A 20,956-nucleotide genomic window follows, 5' to 3' on the forward strand; every position below is an offset into this window, starting at 1 on the left:
AAACATCCCCCAGTTTTTTTAAGATAAAAAAAAAAAGCTTTATAAAATTTGTCATCCTCTTGAGGCATACTTTTAGTCTAGAATTCTGTTCGTGTCCAAATGTGTTAATAAAACCAAGAGAGCTTGTTATTTAAGCACATGACAAACACAGATTTTACTCAATATTGTCTTTGGATATGAATGTACTCTATGAAATCAATAAAAGTGAAAGTCATACTTATAGCTGAGTTTAATTGAGGGGTCGTCAGTTGAACAAAATGGATACTACAAAGAATTTAATACAAATTATAGCTACATGGAATTTATTTTCAATATCAGTTATTCTTTCTTCACATCCAGGTATTTGATCAATCTATCTTACAGGTTAAATCAAAGACTGTTATTTCGTTTCATTTTGTTTTATATTGGCTGCTAGCTTAATTTTTGCATTCTAAATATCATGTTCAATAGAAATTTTATGTTTTATATTCATATACTTTTTGAAATTTGTAAAGATTTTCAACAACGATGGTTGAATATGAAAAGGTCTTACGTAGACTTCACCTCCACTGAACCAGTGGAAGAAGTACAGAGTGACTTTGTGACAAGCTGCTCGAACTTGTGCCTAACAAGGCCATTTTGCGTGGCTGTCATCTTCACAAAGAGTACTTCTAGATGTCGTCTGCAACAAATGTCAACGGCTGGAATTATAACGATGATTGAAACAGACTCACAGTTCTACGAGGTCCAGTTTGAGAGGAGCGACAGAAAAATATGTAAGTCACCCAATGTCATTCAACATTTTTCTTCAATTACGACAAATGTTAATTAATAAAAAAATTTCTTTTAAAGTGGTTTTCATATGAAAATATGTATTGTACAGTATGTCTTTTACTTTTCTGAAAAAGGCACATAGTGTCAGCACAATATAATTATACATAATGTCTCAAAATCAAAAATCAAGGGTTTTTTGTAAAACAACAATAAAACAGTTTTAAAAAACCAATAACTTGTTTTATATAATATAGAAGAAATACATTTTTCTTGCATATTGTATTTAGATTGTTTATTAGACATTTAACGATTGATGTAATTCCTGCTCTAGGACTTCTGGAAGAAATTTAAAGTCTTAAGACTACAATGCAAAGTCCCTTTGATTGACATAATAATGTTAGATATAATATGTGTTCTATTGTCAATTTGAGATTAAAGTTTAGAATTATTTTCGTGGCAATAATCGTTACAATGAATTTACAAATGAATTTACAGATGGATATTATCAAGTTTCAAAAATCACATTCACCAAACTTTTTAATTGTAATAAATGACACCGTAGTCTTGAAATATTTTAGATGATGCACATATATATTCTAATAACCTGATAGAAATATATTTTTATATCTTTCTAACAAACAAGATATCTCTCTCTCTCTCTCTCTCTCTCTCTCTCTCTCTCTCTCTCTCTTTTTAAGGTCAAAACTGGAATTTTACTTCAACTTCAAAACGTAAACAAAAGCTCTCTTTACATGACAGAGAATTGTGAGCTCTGTATCTGTTTATAACAGAACGAATGACACTCAAATTTGGTTGACTATTAGAAATGCCTTACTGAAGCATCGTAAACATAAAAAACCAAAATATAATTTTTGACCAAAATCGTGACCATGCACCTTTAAGGATGACGTTTACTCAGAATAAAAAAAAATTCCACTGATGATAATGAAACCCCATCTATTGTATGTTATAGACCTTTGATTGTAGTGTTATTTTCATTTTCAAAAAAGTGGGTCAATGACCTACTTTTTTAGTTAATGGCCATTGGATATTTTTTGAAAAATCAAGAAAAATCCCATAAAATTTTACACTACGATTGATTTTTTTTTTCATTGTAAAAATATTACAAATAATAAAACACTTTTAAAAATAAAATACAGTTTATGAATGTTAATGGCACTAAATAGGTACAAAGCATTAAGATTTAAGCAACAATTTTTACAAATATTCCAGTCTGAATTTCTTATATCAGTTTTCAAATCCCTCCCCATTTTTGATCAAATTTTACAAAAAATTGAATGATGATAATACAAAAACATTTATAGTATTGAACCACTTATTTTGACCTTTTTCTTTTGGCATAAAATTCATATGAGGTCAATGATCAAAATTTTGAGATATGGTGTCTTTTATCGTTTTAAGCATTTTTCCATATTTTTGCAATTCGTGTCATACGATAATTTTAATGAATAAGTGAGGTAAAACAAACAGAAAATATGCAAAATTATATAGACTAAAATATAAAATCACATATTTTAATATTAGAGTACTGCCAAAAATGTTTTAGCGGAAAACAAAATCTGTAAAATTTAGTCCGACTTTTCTCTGTTTGGCTAAAAGTCTATTTCTGTTTGAGCCTAATTTCATAATAAAGTAAGAATACCTTTTTTATTGTCAATAATAATTCATTTCATAAATACTTTTTTCGTTTAGAACTAATTTTACTCATTACATTGAACTTTATAACAATCCGAATTTGAGATCTCAAACCCTGAGTAAACAACACCCTTAAAGGTATATGTGTATATGTATTTTTTCATGCTAAGAAACATTTGTTTGATTTATTAATTTAAATATGTTATATAAAGATCTTTACAATAAATTATGCAGTTTATATCAATCGGGTTAAAAAGACATAGAAATTAATAAATAATTTTTATAATTATTGTGGAGTCCGCAATAAATACAGCATTTAAATAAACCCCGCCTTAAATCGGTCACGTGATACCACGCTCAATCTATCACAACAACAATGGCGACGACGAAAAAGATAAGTATACCGTTCAGTTTGAAGGATTTGGCAAATAAAGAAAAAAGAGACAGACTGACAAGGATAGGAACAAAAGTTGTCATCGGAGACCATGTAGATTGATGGAATAGGAATCAAAGCCGAATTAAACTTTTAATAAGTGTTTTCATCATGGCGTTGTAGGGGTTTTGCTAGTCAGGTTCGTAAATGTACGTGTTCCTTGTGTTCCATGTCTTTACTTTATAAAGTATAAACCACACGTGGATTTTCTTTTAAAGGATTTTTTTTAATAAAGAATGAATAAACACTCTCAGTACATGCATCCCTCAGGGAGAGGGGGTATTCACTCATTTTACCGTGTGGTTGATGCTAAAATCGTGTTTCATCTTTATTACACATAATTAGCGATTTATATTGTTCTACATTAATAAATAACGGAATAATAATGCGTCGGGTATCATCTGATATAAGAAATTTATAATTTAAGACATGAAAAACGTGATTCTAATTTGTAAACAAACTGTTCTTCCATCGTGTTTTCAATACTAGGTTTTCCCGCACTCATGCGCAGTGGCGTTATAAATGGCGGATCACATTAATATTCATCAGACGTGTAGCAAAGTTTAGAGACAATTAACTCAAGAAAAAACATGTTTTACGGGCCCAGAGTTTTTGAAAGTTTTAATTATAAGAAGCATGATGTATATATATTTTTACTCAAACTCATGTCAAAAATTTTACTCCAAATACGCCACATATACCTTTAAATGTCCGTTTATGCAACATGTTTAAGTAGTGCACACTACTGTTGTTCAGTCAGTACAACTGATTGTGGTGAGGATGTGGGTATTGTGGGTATTTATTATACTCGGCACGACTCTCAAATTGAACGTGACGCAATCAAGATATGTCTACATGTAGCTGTTCTATACTAAATTGCAACACAATCTATCTTGAAGACCGATAAATACTGAGTATTTATTTGTTAAATAGATTATCAAACTGTTTATGTTTCAATCCAATATTCATGTGGTAAGAACCGAAGGTTCATTGCCAAATTATTATAATTTAAGAATTCAAAACTCAAGATTAGTTATTACCAAGGAGAAAAAAAATCCAATGTTTTTTAACCATGTTTGTTGAGTTGATAAAAGGCCAGTGGTGTACAATGTATATAATCTTTCCGTTTGATTAAAGCACTCTCATTCTGTAGTCATTCATTATATGCATTCACATAATTTAGCTATCAAATATTTGTTTTTTTTAAAACAGTATAAAAGTTTATAAACTATGGTGGCATGATTCTGTTACCGCTTGTCAGATTATTTTGCCGACTTGTAAGATCTTTTTGAATACTACAGATATTTATGTCAAGTCGTCTGATGTTTATGTTGACTTGTAACAAAAAATCGTGGTTACTAGAAGAAAAATATATCGTTATAAAAGTATGCAATGCCACTAACAGCCATTTACTCATCATCATGAAATCTAACAGGTTAACACAATTATTCGAAATGTCGATTATAGATGTTTATTATTATATGGTTATCTTAAAAAAAAATTGGGGGGTGGGGGATCTAACTGTCAGATGATGACGTTGACTTGTCAGACTTTATGTCGTCATGACAGAAAATTATGTCGACTTATCAGATAATGTCAACCTGTCAGATAATTAGGAAGACTTACAAAAAAGTGATGTCGACTTGAAAGACGATTATGTTGACTTAAAAAATATGATGTCAACTGGGTGGCACAAATTGGACGCGGACACGTTTTTGTTTTGAAATTTTTAACACGTGAATAAGTGACAAGTCGACGAAAGGATCTTACAAGTTAACATAAACACTATTCTGGATACTGTGCCAAGGTGGCATTTTTGCATCCGCTTAAGATGCAGTTGTTTTTAGTGTATCTATTCTGACAAGTGAGATGTGTACCTTTCAAAATAAATATCTCACAGGAAAAAATGATTCCCATTGGAGAAATAATTTTCCTGTAGGAAATTTTGAAAATCCGACGGATTTCTCTAAAAAAAAAAGCTATAGATATTATATTTCCTATAGGAAAAATTTATTTTCTGTAGGAATTTGATTCAGACAGGTAGTTTTCCTGTAGGAAAATAAGATTTCCCGTCGAATTTTAAAATCATGTGGAAGCATTGTTCAAATCCTTTCGGAATTTTAATTCCTATATTAATTCTGATATTCCAGTAGGAAATTCCAAATATCCTATAGGAAAATTGTTTTTCTTATGGAAAAAATTATTTCCCTGTATGAATTTACTTTTTAAAGGTAAACATCTCGCCCGACAGGTGAGATACTTTGATAACAAAGGTAATTATAAACTCCATAAGCAATGATCTTTCATGTGGCGTATTTGAATTTTTCAATACATGCAGCGTAGACGAATGCAAAAGCCACCTTGGCACTGGCATAATTATCCGGTAAAGTATTTCTAGTTATTGGACAAGTCGATAAAAAGACCTGGCCTGTCGACATAATCATCTGACAAGTGGTAACAAAACTTTACAACCATATTAAACAGATAATATATTATTTTGTACAGTAAAGAATTGATGATGGTGTTGAGAGTAGTTTTTTAAATGGTTTGGCAATACCTAAAGACAACGGTTTTCCTTTATGATTAGACCCAGCCACCTGTTCTGAGGTGAAGAAATGCTCGCCTACCGCTAGTGACGGGGAATTTTGGTTGTATCCAAGCAAATTCAATAGACAGATTCCAGTCAAATCATACTGCCATAACATGTTCTCACCAGAGACAGCAGAAGAATTTATCACTCTACAAAATACGAATTATTTTATTCGGAAAGATTTCTGCCATTTGTATAACGATCAATGGTGCAGTCGAAGTTCTGAACCGCTCAGGAGAACCGAGTTCAGCAAAGTGAAAATTAGTATTACGGTAAGAGAGAAATCAGAATTTTATTCGTTGTTACATGTATATCTGAATAGAAACTCCTGCTTTTAATTAGACAAACGGCAATGCATTTTTAAAATGCTCAGATTTATTTACAAATATAGCTATAAATATAACAATGATTAAATTCATTAAATGCTTTTGCATATATTCCGTTTAAATAATTTATATTTCTAAAAAGTATCATACTAATTTTTTAAGCCGTCTATTGCTTAAATTCGATCTGTATAAAACAATTAAAGATTTTTGAAAATGACAGGTTAGTGTAAAAATCAGTGTCTACCAATATTTGTTTAAACTTGGCAGAAATTCAACTTTAACCCATCTTGTATTTTCTTTAACTCCCGAATGTGAGTAATCCCTAAATTACTTCTGAAATATTTTTTTTCAATATGATGCTAAAATGTTACTTTTGCAATTAAACGTATACCGACAATTTTGTTCGTTTGTTTTTGTTTGTTTCTTTGTGGGGTCTTTTTCGAGGGGGTAGTTGGAGATGGTAAAAAACATTCAATAAAAATACTGATGCAATGTACACTATTTACACAATCCATGTTTAATTCATGTGATAATAATGTTACACATCACAGTATTTAAGTCATAATACATGAAATACATCTAATCCAGAAAATTCAAAGGCAAATCTAGATCTAGACTTAAAGTCTTTCACAGCGCACACTTATTAAGTGAACAACCATTTAGCATTCAAACTAATGTAACAATTAAGGTTACGTCACCGAAGGGCTAAGAAAATAATAATTTGAATAAAGTTAGGAAAAAATATTTTTCCTGCCATTTAGTCAAATCTACTTAACGCTAACAAAGCTAATTTTTTTGTTTTAAGTTTGGTTTTTATCCATTTTTCGTTAGTTCTAAAACTTATCTTCATAATTTACCTTTCAACTAATTATCCTATCAAAATTACAAGGACAATTTGTAAATTTCAGTAATTTAGAAATAAAGTACGGGTTTTCGTGAATGTTGCAGAATAACCTCCGAGGTCGATAAATGTTGTTATGAAATATAAGGCCAAGGCGTCATTTATTTCCATTCTACAAACAGCCCAGTATTTCTACAGATCGTTTCTCCTATAGATCGAAGGAATCACATGCAGACAACAGAATTTTTCACTGGATTTTTAATACTCTTCACTTACGAGGGTCAGTCAAAAAATACGAAGACAATGATGCTGTCTATCATATATTTTTCAAGAAAGTCATACTTAACTGATTAATCTGTGCACCAACACTTATGTTATTGATATGCAAAGTTTTAGTCCATTTGATGAAACGGTAATTGTGTTACCCCTTTTTTAAAAACAACATGTTTTGTCACCACGGCGCACGGTAACGTTCAAAACATTGACGTCAAGATTAAACACGCACAATTTATAGATATACCCCATCTTTATATCACGCTTAGTCTTTTGTGTCTTTCTCCAAACAATTTAAAATGGCACTGAACCACTTAACATTTTATTTGCAGATTTGTTCGAGAATCATAAGTTAGTTCTTCAAAGTTTTTATTTTCTAACCGTGTATCTCTTAGTTTACAGTAAGGATAACCCTGAAAGTCGGTTGACGTTACTTATTTTTTTTACCAAATATTTACAGATATTCTACTCGTTTTCGGACTATTTTGTATTTAAAATACAATTACCACCACCCCCCACAAAATGTATTACAGTTAAACACAAACTTGCAAATAATTGTTGATTTATTTTTTGCACAATTGAGCATTTTCACAGCTTGTATCGGCTTTTTCCTGAGTTAAATCATTTTTTTGTACTTCTCGACGACGTCATTGTTTTTAGTCAATTCTGAAGAGGATTATCTGTCTTTAGTAACTAATATCTGTTCGACAAAACAAAATATCGCGTTATTATTTGGTACATAGAATACCATGACTATACTTAATTTAAGGTTTCAATATTATTTGGTTTTAAGCCAAATTTATAGAGATATAACTTTCAACAGTATATGGTTTATTGTTGACATAACACACATTTTGACCGTGTGCCGTGATCTCATTTTTGCAGGATTAGATTCTAAATAATTCTTAGATATAAAGGAATTTATTAACTTTTTTTCTTGCAAATTGTTTGAAATTATTGCTAAATTATATCTACCAAATTTAGTAATTATATGACGTTAAGTAACATAACTATGACAAAAGTCTTTGTATTTTTTGATTGACCTTCGTATTTATAAAATATTTTTGAATCATATTCCTAATATTTTCAGGGCAATTTAATACGATTATTACTACTATACGTTATATTTTTTATGTAAAAAACACGCAGTGAAAATGTGCTAGGGAGGTCCTAGGAAGAGCCGCATTGATTCCAGACTCGTAATAAAGATTTGAGGCAATAGACATCATTTTCACTGGAACTCGCACGTGATATAGGCATGTTTTTTTTTTTTAACTTTTCACGGTTTGAAGTTGTACTTTCATGATCAGTGCGAGACAAATAAGTATTTCTGTTCTAATAATTTACTGATGACGTTTGTGGTATATTGGAGAATAATGTCCGCGGCATCTTTTTGAACTCGGCAATAACTGTAGTAGAATAGTTTTTCGACTCTTCGAAAGTTGAACGGCGTGTTTGTTTGAGTTTCTATGTCATGGTTTTTGTGAAATAGAGAAAATTCATTAAATATTTTGACTTAATCATGATTGTCTACACAATTATATTGAATTAATGTTAATGTCTCATATCGGCTTTTTCATATCTTTGGAATGAAAAATTCCGAGATTTCCGAATAGGTGGAAAATTATATTTATTCCCCGTGAGACACGATGTTTTCCTTGCTCTGTCACTTTCTAGATCAATCAGGATGTTATATAGAATCATCGTATTGAGGTATAATAAGAAATGTTGTTTTCAAAACGTTACTTCATGTAGTATTTAATCCACATCTTTTGTGTTCAAAATTTTATTTTTACTGCGTCAGTGTAAGGCCTAAATCGAGCATATAAATTATTCTATAGCATTACACATCGGAAATACGTTATTCAAAATATACTTCCATGTCATTTCATAACATAACTATGGACACAATTATATAATATCGTTTTTATAAATGAATTTTTTTTTAAAGAACTATAAGTTGTTTAACTTCAATAGTATATTTTAATAAACTTACAATTGAATCACAAAATACATTTTGCAGACGATGGGCGTAGTTCAGGATGATTTTACATTTGCTACTTCAACCGGCGTAAGCAATCTCCCCGATCATAACGTACCATTTGGAACCACTAATGATTGTACAGCCGAGGCATGGTGGTACAAAAAATACGCCTTGCATTGGTGTTCGATAGCTGCTAAACTTCAAATCGATCTGCGTGAGTCAGGAGTAGTTGTTGCCAACTCGGTAAGTGTTTCTCTGCATGGCAATATGTACACTGTGTATTGGTCGTTGATATATAAAAGCTTAGAAACAAAACTATCTTACAACAAATCGATATGTTATATATACAGAAACGCTTTCCTGCTTTGTTTAAAGGTTCCCTGGGTAGCTTCAGGATGGGCCACTGAAATTCTAAATTTTGACAGATCTGCCGATTCGTCACAGATATACTGCCTCGTCATTGGATGGTGTGGGGGTTGCGTACCAAACGGCACAATATATCTGGAGTCGGTGTATGAACCAGGTGATATGAAACTCTACAACCAAACAATATTCTGTTGAGTTAGAGGCCCCAATAATAAAACATTGATATTACAATCAACTTATTATATTACGTTAGGGACCTATACCATTGGTGTTTTGTTAAGGTTTCACGGTCCAATCATTTATCATACATGTCTTGACCCGAATTGTTGTCCAAAATAATTTCTGCAAAATGCCCTTAAACTGGAAATTTCCAAGGAAAAGGGGTTAATGGGAAAGGCAGAACGGCTAACTAATATTTATGTTTTGTTTCTTTACTTTTTAGCATCAGTAAATTCAGCCGAGGTTTTGACCTGTCAGTAGGAGTCCATTTTGGATACCGATCGTTCAATATGGTAATATGTCAAACTAACTTTTACAGAAGATGGAGCTCTCTCATATACCCAACAGTTCCTATGCATTGCATGTTGCCAGTTCATTAATGACAACATTATAGACTGATGTGTTAAAATGTTTGCAAACTAACAGCTCTTTCGCTTTTTATACACCTAAGAATCCTCGAACTTGGGTTCATATTGCCATATATGTTTTAAAAGAACACTCTTTTTCTAAATCATTTTCAACTGCTTAATACTAAGTATTGAAAAGGTATAAGAAATTACAGCTGAAATGCTAATTTATTGACACAATGACAAAGAAGGAAAGTGTCATTGCCAATAACTTGTGACAACTGGTGTGATTGTATATTAAACATGATGGGCTAACGCAGATGTGATTACACTATGTAAATATAATGTCAGCACTGTCATATAAGTGGAACTGTGTGTTTATGTTCAAATTTTGATCTTAAAGACGCTGCAAAATAAGAACTGTACCACTCTGCACATTGCAATACTTGAAAAAAAAAATGGCAAAATTGAAACATTATATTATCACTTTTGAGAATCATAATTCATACGGGATAGAATTAAGAAAAATTTTTATTGAAATAAAAGTCTACCATGGTTACATGTGATAATTTGTGTTATTCTATTACATGTTATAATTAATTTATTTATATTATCTATATAATTATATATTTTAAACTGATAAATAAATAAAATATTTTGATATCTGCTTAACAGTTGAAAATATAAAATGAAATAAAAAAAAGTTAGGAGGGCTGGATGGTCGGGTCTATTTTCGACTCTATCGTTCTACTTTTTCAGAAGAGCTGAGCAAAATAAAGATTTTTAACAACATTCAATTAATGCTGCTCTCGCCCCAACGGTCGCACCGTAAAACATATAAGTTTAACATTTCATATCTTAAATTTTAGGTTTAAGGTAATTTCTTGATCACCCAGCCCCCTAAAAGACTAAACTTTAATACGTTTTCATACAACTAACCTTAGATAACATTAGGTTATTAGAGTTACCGTTCTTTAGCTCTGTAAAGATATATACGAAAATATTTCAAATGATAAAATTTTAAAGCTAAACTATATGAAATATTCTTTGCTTAATATTTAATGTGAGCTTTAAAAAACATATCTAAAAATTTAGTGTAAGAGAAACATATGCCATGAATACTACTACTCATAATTAACAAAGGTCTTCATCGTCGCCCGAGTCAACAATTGGGGTACTTTTCTTTTGTATCGATTGTACTTCTATAAAATTTGATCTAATAGTGTTTTCTCTTTGAACGGCGAATTCATCAAAAGCTATATAAATATGGGATTATATCTTGATTGTAAATGTGACATGTATGATGTATGTTATTGTTATTAAATGTTGATAATGTTGTATTTACTTTGAAAGATGTTGATATATTTGTGTAGTAAGTCAATAATAAAATCCAGAACCCAAACAACTGTGTTTTGTTTAAATAACCATAGAAAAACTCACAATTACGTACATACATCGTACATACATTAAGAAAATTCCAAATAATATTAATTTTCTTAGAGAGGAGATGACTTTATGATTTTCAATTCTGAAGAATAAAATTACAACATGTATGTGCGATAGAAAAAATAAAGTTTATCAATAACTTCTAAAATGAATACTGTCAGAAAATTCTACCAGATGCTGTTGAAAACAGTGAAGCCTGAACTGAATAGCAACAAAAACCAATATCAACAAATAGCCTTCATTTACTAGCTAGAAGGCAGATGTTGCCGGAGTTTTAAATAACAAAAATGAGATCAATTGTCTTGGTGTAAAAATTGATTGAAAATGATTTTTCTAAGATCAACATTTATAACAAATTAGAGAATGATGGTATCAAACGTTTCATTTCATATCGCTGCATAGTATTTCTATATATTACTAATAGACATTTTTGTTGAGAACTGAAAAATAAGGATGGGTTAAAATAGGAAATCCGTGATTCATGTAAATCTTGTATAATAGATCATTCCCAACTACTACGTTTTACAAACTGAAAGTAGTGTGTGTCACCTTCGTTCCACATCATTGCATGACAATCTATGCAAGGAATTCTCAGGTGTTTTCAACAAAACAATGAGCTATATCTGTTTTAATTGCGCCGCTGGGTAAATAATAGATATTAAATGATAACAATTTACGATTCCGTCCTTATTTTCTTTTGACTATCGCAAGCAACGGACAATGGAGTACAAATTAGCCTTCGGATTATTCCTATTCCTTTCCATCTGTAAGTACTATATACGTTTGTAATGTCTCCTTAAAAAATTTAAATAGTCATACAGGATGTTGGTAGGTTTTTGATGAATCACTAACACTGTACTCCATTGGAATTTAAGTTATAGGGAAGCTATACCTGTAGTGCACGGTATATGCACCTACAACACAAATTGTTGTAAAGGACGGTGTGTTTAGGCTTATTTTTCTGGACATATATACGATGTATAGCCGCAAGGAATTCATCTGGACAATGTTCATGTAAAGATATAAATAGATGAAGAGATCAAATGCATGGCATAGAAAACCGAAGAAATCAGAGATATTAGACAGATATTAGTTTTACTAACTAGGGTATTATATATCGTTACAAAAATATGCAACTGTGTTAACTGGTTCATTTTTAAGGTATTGGTGGACGAAGTTTACCGTCTTATGTAATTAAATGCAAATACAGTAGTAAATTATAATGTCTTGGATTAGAACACCTACACGTCTTCATAGTAAGATTTTGAAGTGCAAATAACTGTGGAAATTATAAGTAGATTCTTTTACTTATATAAAAAAGATACCGATAATCAAACAATTATGTTAGTTTAATATAATAAGTTGAGCAAAGTGTGAATGATATGAAGTTTTGAAAAATAAAGACAATTTTAAACATATCAAATAAAATTTTAAGGGCTTATATTCAGCTTTTTCTTAAATCACAAAGTAGGCCCTTGTTTCTTTGAAGACTTTATCTGTCGAAATCGTATAGAAAGGCCAACTGCTTTATTGTGTCATTTTCATCTGTTTTGTTTCCTGGATTTTTTTAAATTTAAGTAAAAGCTTATTTTTTAATGAAAGATCCATTGACAATATTAACATACTTAAGACAGTTATCTTATTTAACAAAAAACTTAAATATAAGTAAAAAAAAAAAAAACCTTGTGATGCTTTGTCAGTTTCATGCCATAAAAGTATATTTAGTTTCAACAGTAAAATTTTAAATGAAGTCACAAGTTTTATAACTTGTATATCTCTCAGCAATGTTTTTTGGAACAGTTATTTTTTTTTATTCTATAACATAATAGTTGTTTAAGTTCAAGTTCAATTGGGAATGGTATTGAATCGACCGTTATTGTTTTTAATAAAAACGAATCTATAATTGATAAACTGCTCGCATTTTTTTTAAAATAAAGAAAAATAAAGAAAAACTTTGAAGAGTTGCAGTACACGTCCTTGTACATGTATATTGTAGCTTTTATTGAACATTGTCTTTCATTCTTTTTTTCTACATATTATAGCATCTGTCGTGAATGGACGACTTTGTTACAGTTGTTCCTACATTGAGAACGAGATAAAAAAAGATTACGAGTGTGTTACCTCCCCTGCCAATGTCACTACAGCTAAGACTGTGTCATGCCCGGATGATGGTTATTGCTTTACGCAGACCCAGTATCATAGAGGTAATGATCATATAACTATTGAATGAGGAATAACAAAATTCTTTTTAAAAACGGGGGGGGGGGGACGAAAGAAATGAAAATAACTTCTGACTTTTATTTTGCAACAAAATTAAGGTTGCTGGATAGAAAGTCAACAAATTTCCCATCAGATCTGCCTTAAAATTTTAAATAAGCCAAGTTTAATGTTAGATATTAATTAACAATAAGTAAAGAAAATATCCAAATATTTCTTCTTTAAATTTTTAGCAGTTTCCTTCATCTTTGTACATAGTTCCTCCTCTTTAAATTCTAACCCTAACCCTTAAAATGGCCACAACTATTCACACTTCTGAAGAGCCGATTCTGTAAAGGAGGAAATTTTCAATTCCCTTTTCTTTAAATTACTTTATCTGAATATTTGTTTGAATTCTTAAACGTAACAGCAACACTACTTTGTAGGCCTACACATATTGAATGATTGTATTCTTTAGATGCCTTGAAGGTTCGGTCCATCATGCGAGGCTGTGGGAAACAGGTTGATCTTCTCTGCGGTAGAAACTGCTGCTCTACCGATAACTTCTGGCGCACCTGTCTCAGCGAATGCAAGGCCAACAACGCACTGTGCAACAACCAGGATAAAACTCCCACCGTGGGTCCGAGGGGTGGGTCCACCTCTTTAAGCTTCTGTACCTGGTCCATGACGCTTCTTATAGTTTCATCCTTAGCATTTAAATGAAAATTAAGCACACGTTAAAAACTCTGTCAACAAGAATTGCTTGGCAATATATCTTTGCTAAATCCTGTTGAACTGGTGTATGACAGATGAATTAATAAGAGCTCTTTACATCAGATGTAGTCAGATAATCTAAAAATATACATTTTTAGAAAGAAATATTACAATACGCTAAATGTTATCAAGATTGTTCTTTTTCTGGCCACGTCATTAGTTATATAGTTAGAATTCTTTAAAAACGTATATGAATTTAATTGAAACAATCATGTATTTAGACTGATATTTTTTTTTTTACATTATATCAAAATTAGATACTTCTTTAATCATATCATTTTATTTCATTTTATTGGTTTAGACGTTGAAAAAATATGGTGCGAACTTTGTGATGTACAAAATCTAGCTACTATAAGTCATGTTTACCAATGCACAAACCATTTGTCATTATGTGGCTATACCAGAACATTTGAAAGACATACTTCATAATTATTCAAATTGGTCTTTAACCTCAAAAACTGTAGCTTACATTTTTTGTTTCCGGCAGAAAAAAAAATGAAATTCAAAGTTATAATTAAGATTTGTCTTTCTTTCATTGGAATACCAATATTTACTGGCAATATACGTGCATTCGTGTTAGTAAGAGAATTCATCAAAATAACTCTAATAAGATGAAGTTCGAGTATGGTCTCAGTTAGTTCCTTTTTATTTCTTGTTATTTAGGTAGGGTTAAGGGGTTGTCTATTGATTTTTAGAATTCAACCTTAAAATGCATTGATAAGTTGCATGGTTTTTATGTTTCAAGCAATGATACGCCCTTAAAAGATAAAAATCTTTGTTTGTTATTATACTATTTTAATTTTTTTAAGTGAACTGTAGAATTTGATTCCTTGGAGGATTTTAACATTGCTCATTTACCACAAATGATATTAAATACATTAAAACCAATTATTTATGATGGTTTTTTATATATCTGCATGCTGCATGTATATTGTGTGCTGATGACTGATTTTGCTCATTGAATATTACTTCAAATTTAACAAAAATTTCATTTAAACATTGGCGACAGAATCCCCTCAAATACCAACGTGTTTATATACCGGTATACTATACGTATTTCACTAGAAATAAAAATTTCCACGAGAATTTGCCTACAAATCACATAGTTGTTTTGTCAGCCATTTTGAAATAATGTTAATACTATTCAAACCGGAACGACAAATTGCCCTTTCCCGAGAAAATACATCTTCAACTCAAACGAAAAAAACACACACAAAAATCAGGTAAAGCTTAACATTTAAGTAATTCTTCATATTATTCTAATGTTTTCTATGAATTGATAACTTCAATAAGAAAGAAAAAATGAATAATACTAATAAACTTATCCTTTTCCGTATATTTACACACGCCTACTATATACAAACATGGTTACTATCGTTAATTTACATCCGGTGCCTTGTCCATGTCAGGGCGAGTTTCAATATATATTCATACATATCGTAAAATACCGGTATTTGAATTTGATATCGCAATATATTGTCAGAAAGGATTAAACCGCAATATACTGATACACCGGTAATATTGCACACCCCTAATATATGTATATGTAGATAAACATCAAACTTGAACTCTTGTGGGGCCCAAAAATTGTCCATGGGCCCACCTCTAAGCAGTTATGAATTAACAATATGTCAAAATGCTTGCATGTAAGTACATGTAAAACCATATCTTTTAACTTGATTTTTTTGTTGTTGATAAATTAATTATTTAAAACTTCGACCCTCCATTGTGGCCCAACTCTACCCCGAAGATGATGACTTTGACAAACTTGAATTTAGATTATCTGAGGTTGCTTTCACACAGCTTCTCTGACCAATTGATTTTTGAGAGAAAGATTTTTAAAGATTTCCCTCTATATATTCATATGTGGAAATTCGAACCCTCATTGTGGCCCCACCCTGGCCTCATGGATTATGATTTGAACAAACTTGAATCTACACCACCTGAGGATGCTTTCACACAAGTTTCAGCTTTTTGGGCCGAGTGGTTTTTTAAAGAAGATTTTTAAAGAGTTTTTTCTATATTTTCCTTTGTAAAAATTTGACTTTCTATTGTGGCCCCATCTTGAACTTGAATCTGCACTACCTAGGGATGTTCAACACAAGTTTCAGTTTTTCTGGCCAATTGGTTTTTAAGAAGTGTTTTAAGCAGTTTCTCTATATATTCCTATGTAAAAATTTGACCCCTATTGTGGCCCCACCCTACCTCTGGGGATCATGATTTGAACAAACTTGAATTTACACTACCTGAGGGTGCTTCTACACAAATTTTAACATTTCTGGCCTTTTGGTTTTTGAGAATATTTTTGAAAGATGCATACAAAATTTCTATAATTCTTAATTATCTCCCTTTAAAAGAGGGATTGGTCTTTAATTTGAAAAAAAAACTTGAATTTCCTTTACCTTAAAATAACTTGTGCCAAGTTTGGTTGAAATCGGCCAAGTTGTTCTGAAGACGAAGTCGAAAATGTAAAAAGTATACAGACAAACGTTGGACAAAAAAGTGTTCAGAATAGCTTAGGTGAGCTAAAAACTATAATCTTACCTTCAACCGATCATTTGCAACCAAATTTAAATTAACCTACAGATATTCTATTCCAAAGAAGACTTTAAAAAGTTTTGCTAAGATTAATAACTCATTATTATTTTTTCAATCCGTCTTTATTAGTCATGTAGGCTCTAGCTCTTAATATACTAGCTTTTACAACTTAATTAATTACAGTAAGCATGCATATCATTATATATAAATGCAAAGAATTCCCGTATTAAAATCTATATTTTTCATCACAAGAACTTATCAGAAAAGAAAACGTTTGAATTGAAAGTAAATGTATATTTTTGAAAGTATTTGCCGTATTGAACTCGAGAATACATTATCGTCTGACTTCATGCATTTCAGCTGATAAGTTTATTTTTGCATGATCCTATTCACATAAATCTTCAAGACAACTCAATAGCTTTCAAAGATAGACTGACTAATGGCATTCGTATGTTTTAAAATAAGTGGAATATTATTTTCGGATAAGAAAACTTTACAGTTTTTATAATATTTTTTAGATACAGGTTTAAAATGAACAAGTTTAGGTATATTCAGACTAAAACATAATTGATAATTTATCAGTCTTCAATACTTTTGACAATGCCAAGGCTCATGTTTACTTCTAAACACAATGTCAACGCTTATTGTAACTTCCTCACATACAATGATAGGACATTTTGTCTTCCTTACACATGATATATAAACTTTTGTAACGTTCCTCACAGACAATATCAAGATCTCGACTTATTGTAATGTTCCTCACAGACAATATCAAGATCTCGACTTATTGAAACGTTCCTCACAGACAATTTCAAGATCTAGACTTATTGTTACGTTCCTTACAGACAATTTCAAGATCTCGACTTATTGTATCGATCCTCACAGACAATAGCAAGATCTCGACTTATTGTAAAGTTCCTCACAGACAATATCAAGATCTTGACTTATTGTTACGTTTCTCACAGACAATGTCAAGATCTCGACTTATTGTAACTTTCATCACAGACAATTTCAAGATCTCGACTTATTGTAAAGTTCCTCACAGACAATATCAAGATCTTGACTTATTGAAACTTTCCTCACAGGCAATATCAAGATCTCGACGTATTGTAACGTCTCGACGTATTGTTACGTTCCTCACAGACAGTATCAAGATCTCGGCTTATTGTTACGTTCCTCAGAGATATTTTCAAGTTCCTCACAGACAATGTCAAGATCAAGACTTATTGTAAAGTTCCTCACAGACAATGTCAAGATCTCGACTTATCGTTACTTTCCTCACAGACAGTATCAAGATCTAGATTTATTGTAAAGTTCCTCACAGACAATGTCAAGATCTCGACTTATCGTTACGTTCCTCACAGACAATATCAAGATTAGGACTTATTGTTACGTTCCTCAAAGATAAAGTCAAGATCTAGACTTAATGTTAAATTCCTCACAGACAAGGTCAAGATCAAGACTTATTATAACGTTCCTCAGAGATATTTTTAAGATCTATACTTATTGTAACGTTCCTCAGAGATAATGTTAAGATCTAACGTATTGAAACGTTCCCTACAGACAATAATAAATCTCTCGACTTATTGTAACGTTCTTCAGAAATAATGTCAAGATTTAGACTTATTGTAATGTTCCTAACAGACATTGTCAAGATCTAGACTTATTATAACGTTCCTCACAAACAATATCAAGATCTCGACTTATTGTTACGTTCACAGTCAATATCAAGATCTAGACTTATTTTAGCTGTAGATAATATCAAGATCTAACATCAAGACACACTGTAACGTTCCTCAGAGATACTGTTAAGATCTAGACGTATTGTAACGTTCCTCAGAGATAATGTCAAGATCTAGACTTATTGTAACGTGCCTCAGAGATAATGTCAAGATCTAGACTTAATTAAAATTCCTCACAGACAATATCAAGATCAAGACTTATTGTAACGTTCCCTAGAGATATTTTCAAGATTTGTACTAATTGTAACGTTCCTCAGAGATAATGTTAAGATCTAACGTATTGTAACGTTCCCTACAGACAATAATAAATGTCTAGACTTATTGTAACGTTCCTCAGAGATAATGTCAAGATCTAGACTTATTATAACGTTCCTCACAAACAATATCAAGATCTCGACTTATCGTTACGTTCACAGACAATATCAAGATCTAGACTTATTGTAGCTGTAGATAATATCAAGATATAACATCTAGACCTATTGTAACGTTCTTCAGAGATACTGTTAGATCTAGATGTATTGTAACGTTCATCAGAGATACTGTTAAGATCTAGACTTAATGTAAAGTTCCTCAGAGACAACATCACGATCTAGACTTAACGAACATTCCACACAGACAATGTCAAGATCTCGACTTATTGTACAGTTCTTCACATACAATTTCAAGATCTTGACTTAACGAAGTTTCCTCACGACAATATCAAGGCTAAATGTGTTTTCATATATAATCTCAAATCTTTTATTTAAATTTTAATTCTTCATACCCAATTTCAAGGTTTTTCTAACTCTCTCACACATTCTTTATTCACTTTGGGCTTTACAGCACATCAGTATTCATGTAGATACAATACAAACTCCATACATATAAGCATATGGACCAGAAAAACAAAACAAAATCCTTAAATTAGCTAATTCTTTCGTAATTTATTTATATACTATATTATGTACTTTCAAAGATTAATTGTAATTTCAACATTTTCTGAGCTTTAAAGTTATACAACTTCAACCATTGAAGGTTTTCTGGAAAAATAAGGTTTAATATATTTTCACGGTAAATATTGTACAATATGTCTCACGTTACAGTGTAGAGACAATCCTTACTTATGATGCCGAGTCTTATGGTTATGTTCTTCGTAATACTTTTCAGTGAGGAACCTAACAACACGTCAAGAAAAGTTAACCCCAGAAATGTGAGATGTCCGAAAAAGTTGTGTTTGTTTTGCTTTGGGTTTTTTATATACCTCAACAATTGATTTATACCTGTTGTAAGATGTAGTCTGAAGATAATTTACACACAAGTATGCAACTACTATATAAGTAAAAACAATGAACTCTTTCGGACGACGGCTTTGAACAATAAACGCCGTGGGTCTTTTCTACAGCAGACACAAGCAATAATGCTTTTCATAGGTTTATATTCCCTCGATACCTTAAAAAGAAAAGAAAGAGAAGATTAGTTTATTTGAAAAGACACAGTTCTGTCTACAAATGATTCCAAATGTTTCTTTCGTCACCCATTTTCATTATCGATCAAAAAAGGAAATATAAATAAATTAGCATTAGCACAACGTGTTTACAACTGTTTGTCTACCATCACATCAATTCGGTTTGGGGAGTATTTTGTCCTTGGGTTAATTTTGACATTGTTTAGGTAGAGAGGGGGAGGTTTTTTATTAACATGAAACCAGTTAATTGTGCAAGTTTAAGTTTGACATCTAAAATGTATTAGAAAATATAAACAAGCTACATCTATGAAATGAATGTGGGATCGAGAGGTTTTAAGTCTGTTATTTATGGCGAAAGTCATCTAATTGCAAAGACAACATGATACTTGTCTTTAATAATTATCTTAATAAGTCATAATCACTCGTAACTGACAGATGAGTTCAGCTTCATTCAAAGATATATTTCTTCATGAATAAATCATTATTTTTGGATTGGCTAGTTCATTTGCTTCTCCGTGAAATATGATTAATAACATAAGATTCAATCATTTAATCGCGAATGCGACGTAAAAGAAATGGCGACGTATCATTAATGTGGAACATTTTGTTGTTGTTTTTTTTTTTTTAATTAACACCAATATTTTGATATTATTACACCGTAAACACATGTATTTAGTGTATATTTTTCCATCAGATGTATATCATTTTGCTATTATTAAAACAAACAACTACTTTTTACGTTTCAACTGGCTGAAAAGTACCAAAAATTGTATAACGTACATGTATAGTCTGGGTTGCCCATATTACAATATGATATGCTCCAATAACATATCAATATCACGTTGCTAGTACGTGCATGTAGGACGAAATGCGTAATAAAACAATATTATATTGGGTTATTATCTTAAATATCGGCACTAAAAATATATTGGGCTATAAACTTAAATATCGGCAGTTAAAAATATTTTTAAAAGTCGTTTGACGATTAAGGTTTGTTTTACAGTGATCATCTTCTGCCGTTGAATTCT

The 20,956-nt window shown here is 31.2% G+C and overlaps 2 protein-coding genes across 2 annotated transcripts; both read left to right on the plus strand.

Moving 5' to 3' along the window:
• Nucleotides 1-500: 500 nt before the first annotated feature.
• Nucleotides 501-11,042, plus strand: LOC105327739 (A disintegrin and metalloproteinase with thrombospondin motifs 9-like). Its single transcript, XM_034448299.2, has 5 exons — nucleotides 501-755; nucleotides 5,430-5,704; nucleotides 8,896-9,099; nucleotides 9,232-9,379; nucleotides 9,665-11,042. Exons 1-5 carry the CDS (start codon nucleotides 518-520, stop codon nucleotides 9,700-9,702), a joined length of 903 nt encoding a protein of 300 aa, XP_034304190.2. The 5' UTR covers nucleotides 501-517; the 3' UTR covers nucleotides 9,703-11,042.
• Nucleotides 11,043-11,820: 778 nt separating this feature from the next.
• LOC105327728 (uncharacterized) lies at nucleotides 11,821-14,392 on the plus strand. The gene is made up of 3 exons (XM_011428342.4): nucleotides 11,821-12,000; nucleotides 13,277-13,438; nucleotides 13,909-14,392. The coding sequence occupies exons 1-3, from the start codon at nucleotides 11,955-11,957 to the stop codon at nucleotides 14,151-14,153; spliced, it is 453 nt and encodes a 150-aa protein (XP_011426644.3). The 5' UTR covers nucleotides 11,821-11,954; the 3' UTR covers nucleotides 14,154-14,392.
• The last annotated feature ends 6,564 nt before the right edge of the window (nucleotides 14,393-20,956 follow it).

This window comes from Magallana gigas, chromosome 5 (genome assembly GCF_963853765.1).
Source record: "Magallana gigas chromosome 5, xbMagGiga1.1, whole genome shotgun sequence".
Taxonomy (NCBI): Eukaryota; Metazoa; Mollusca; class Bivalvia; order Ostreida; family Ostreidae; genus Magallana; species Magallana gigas.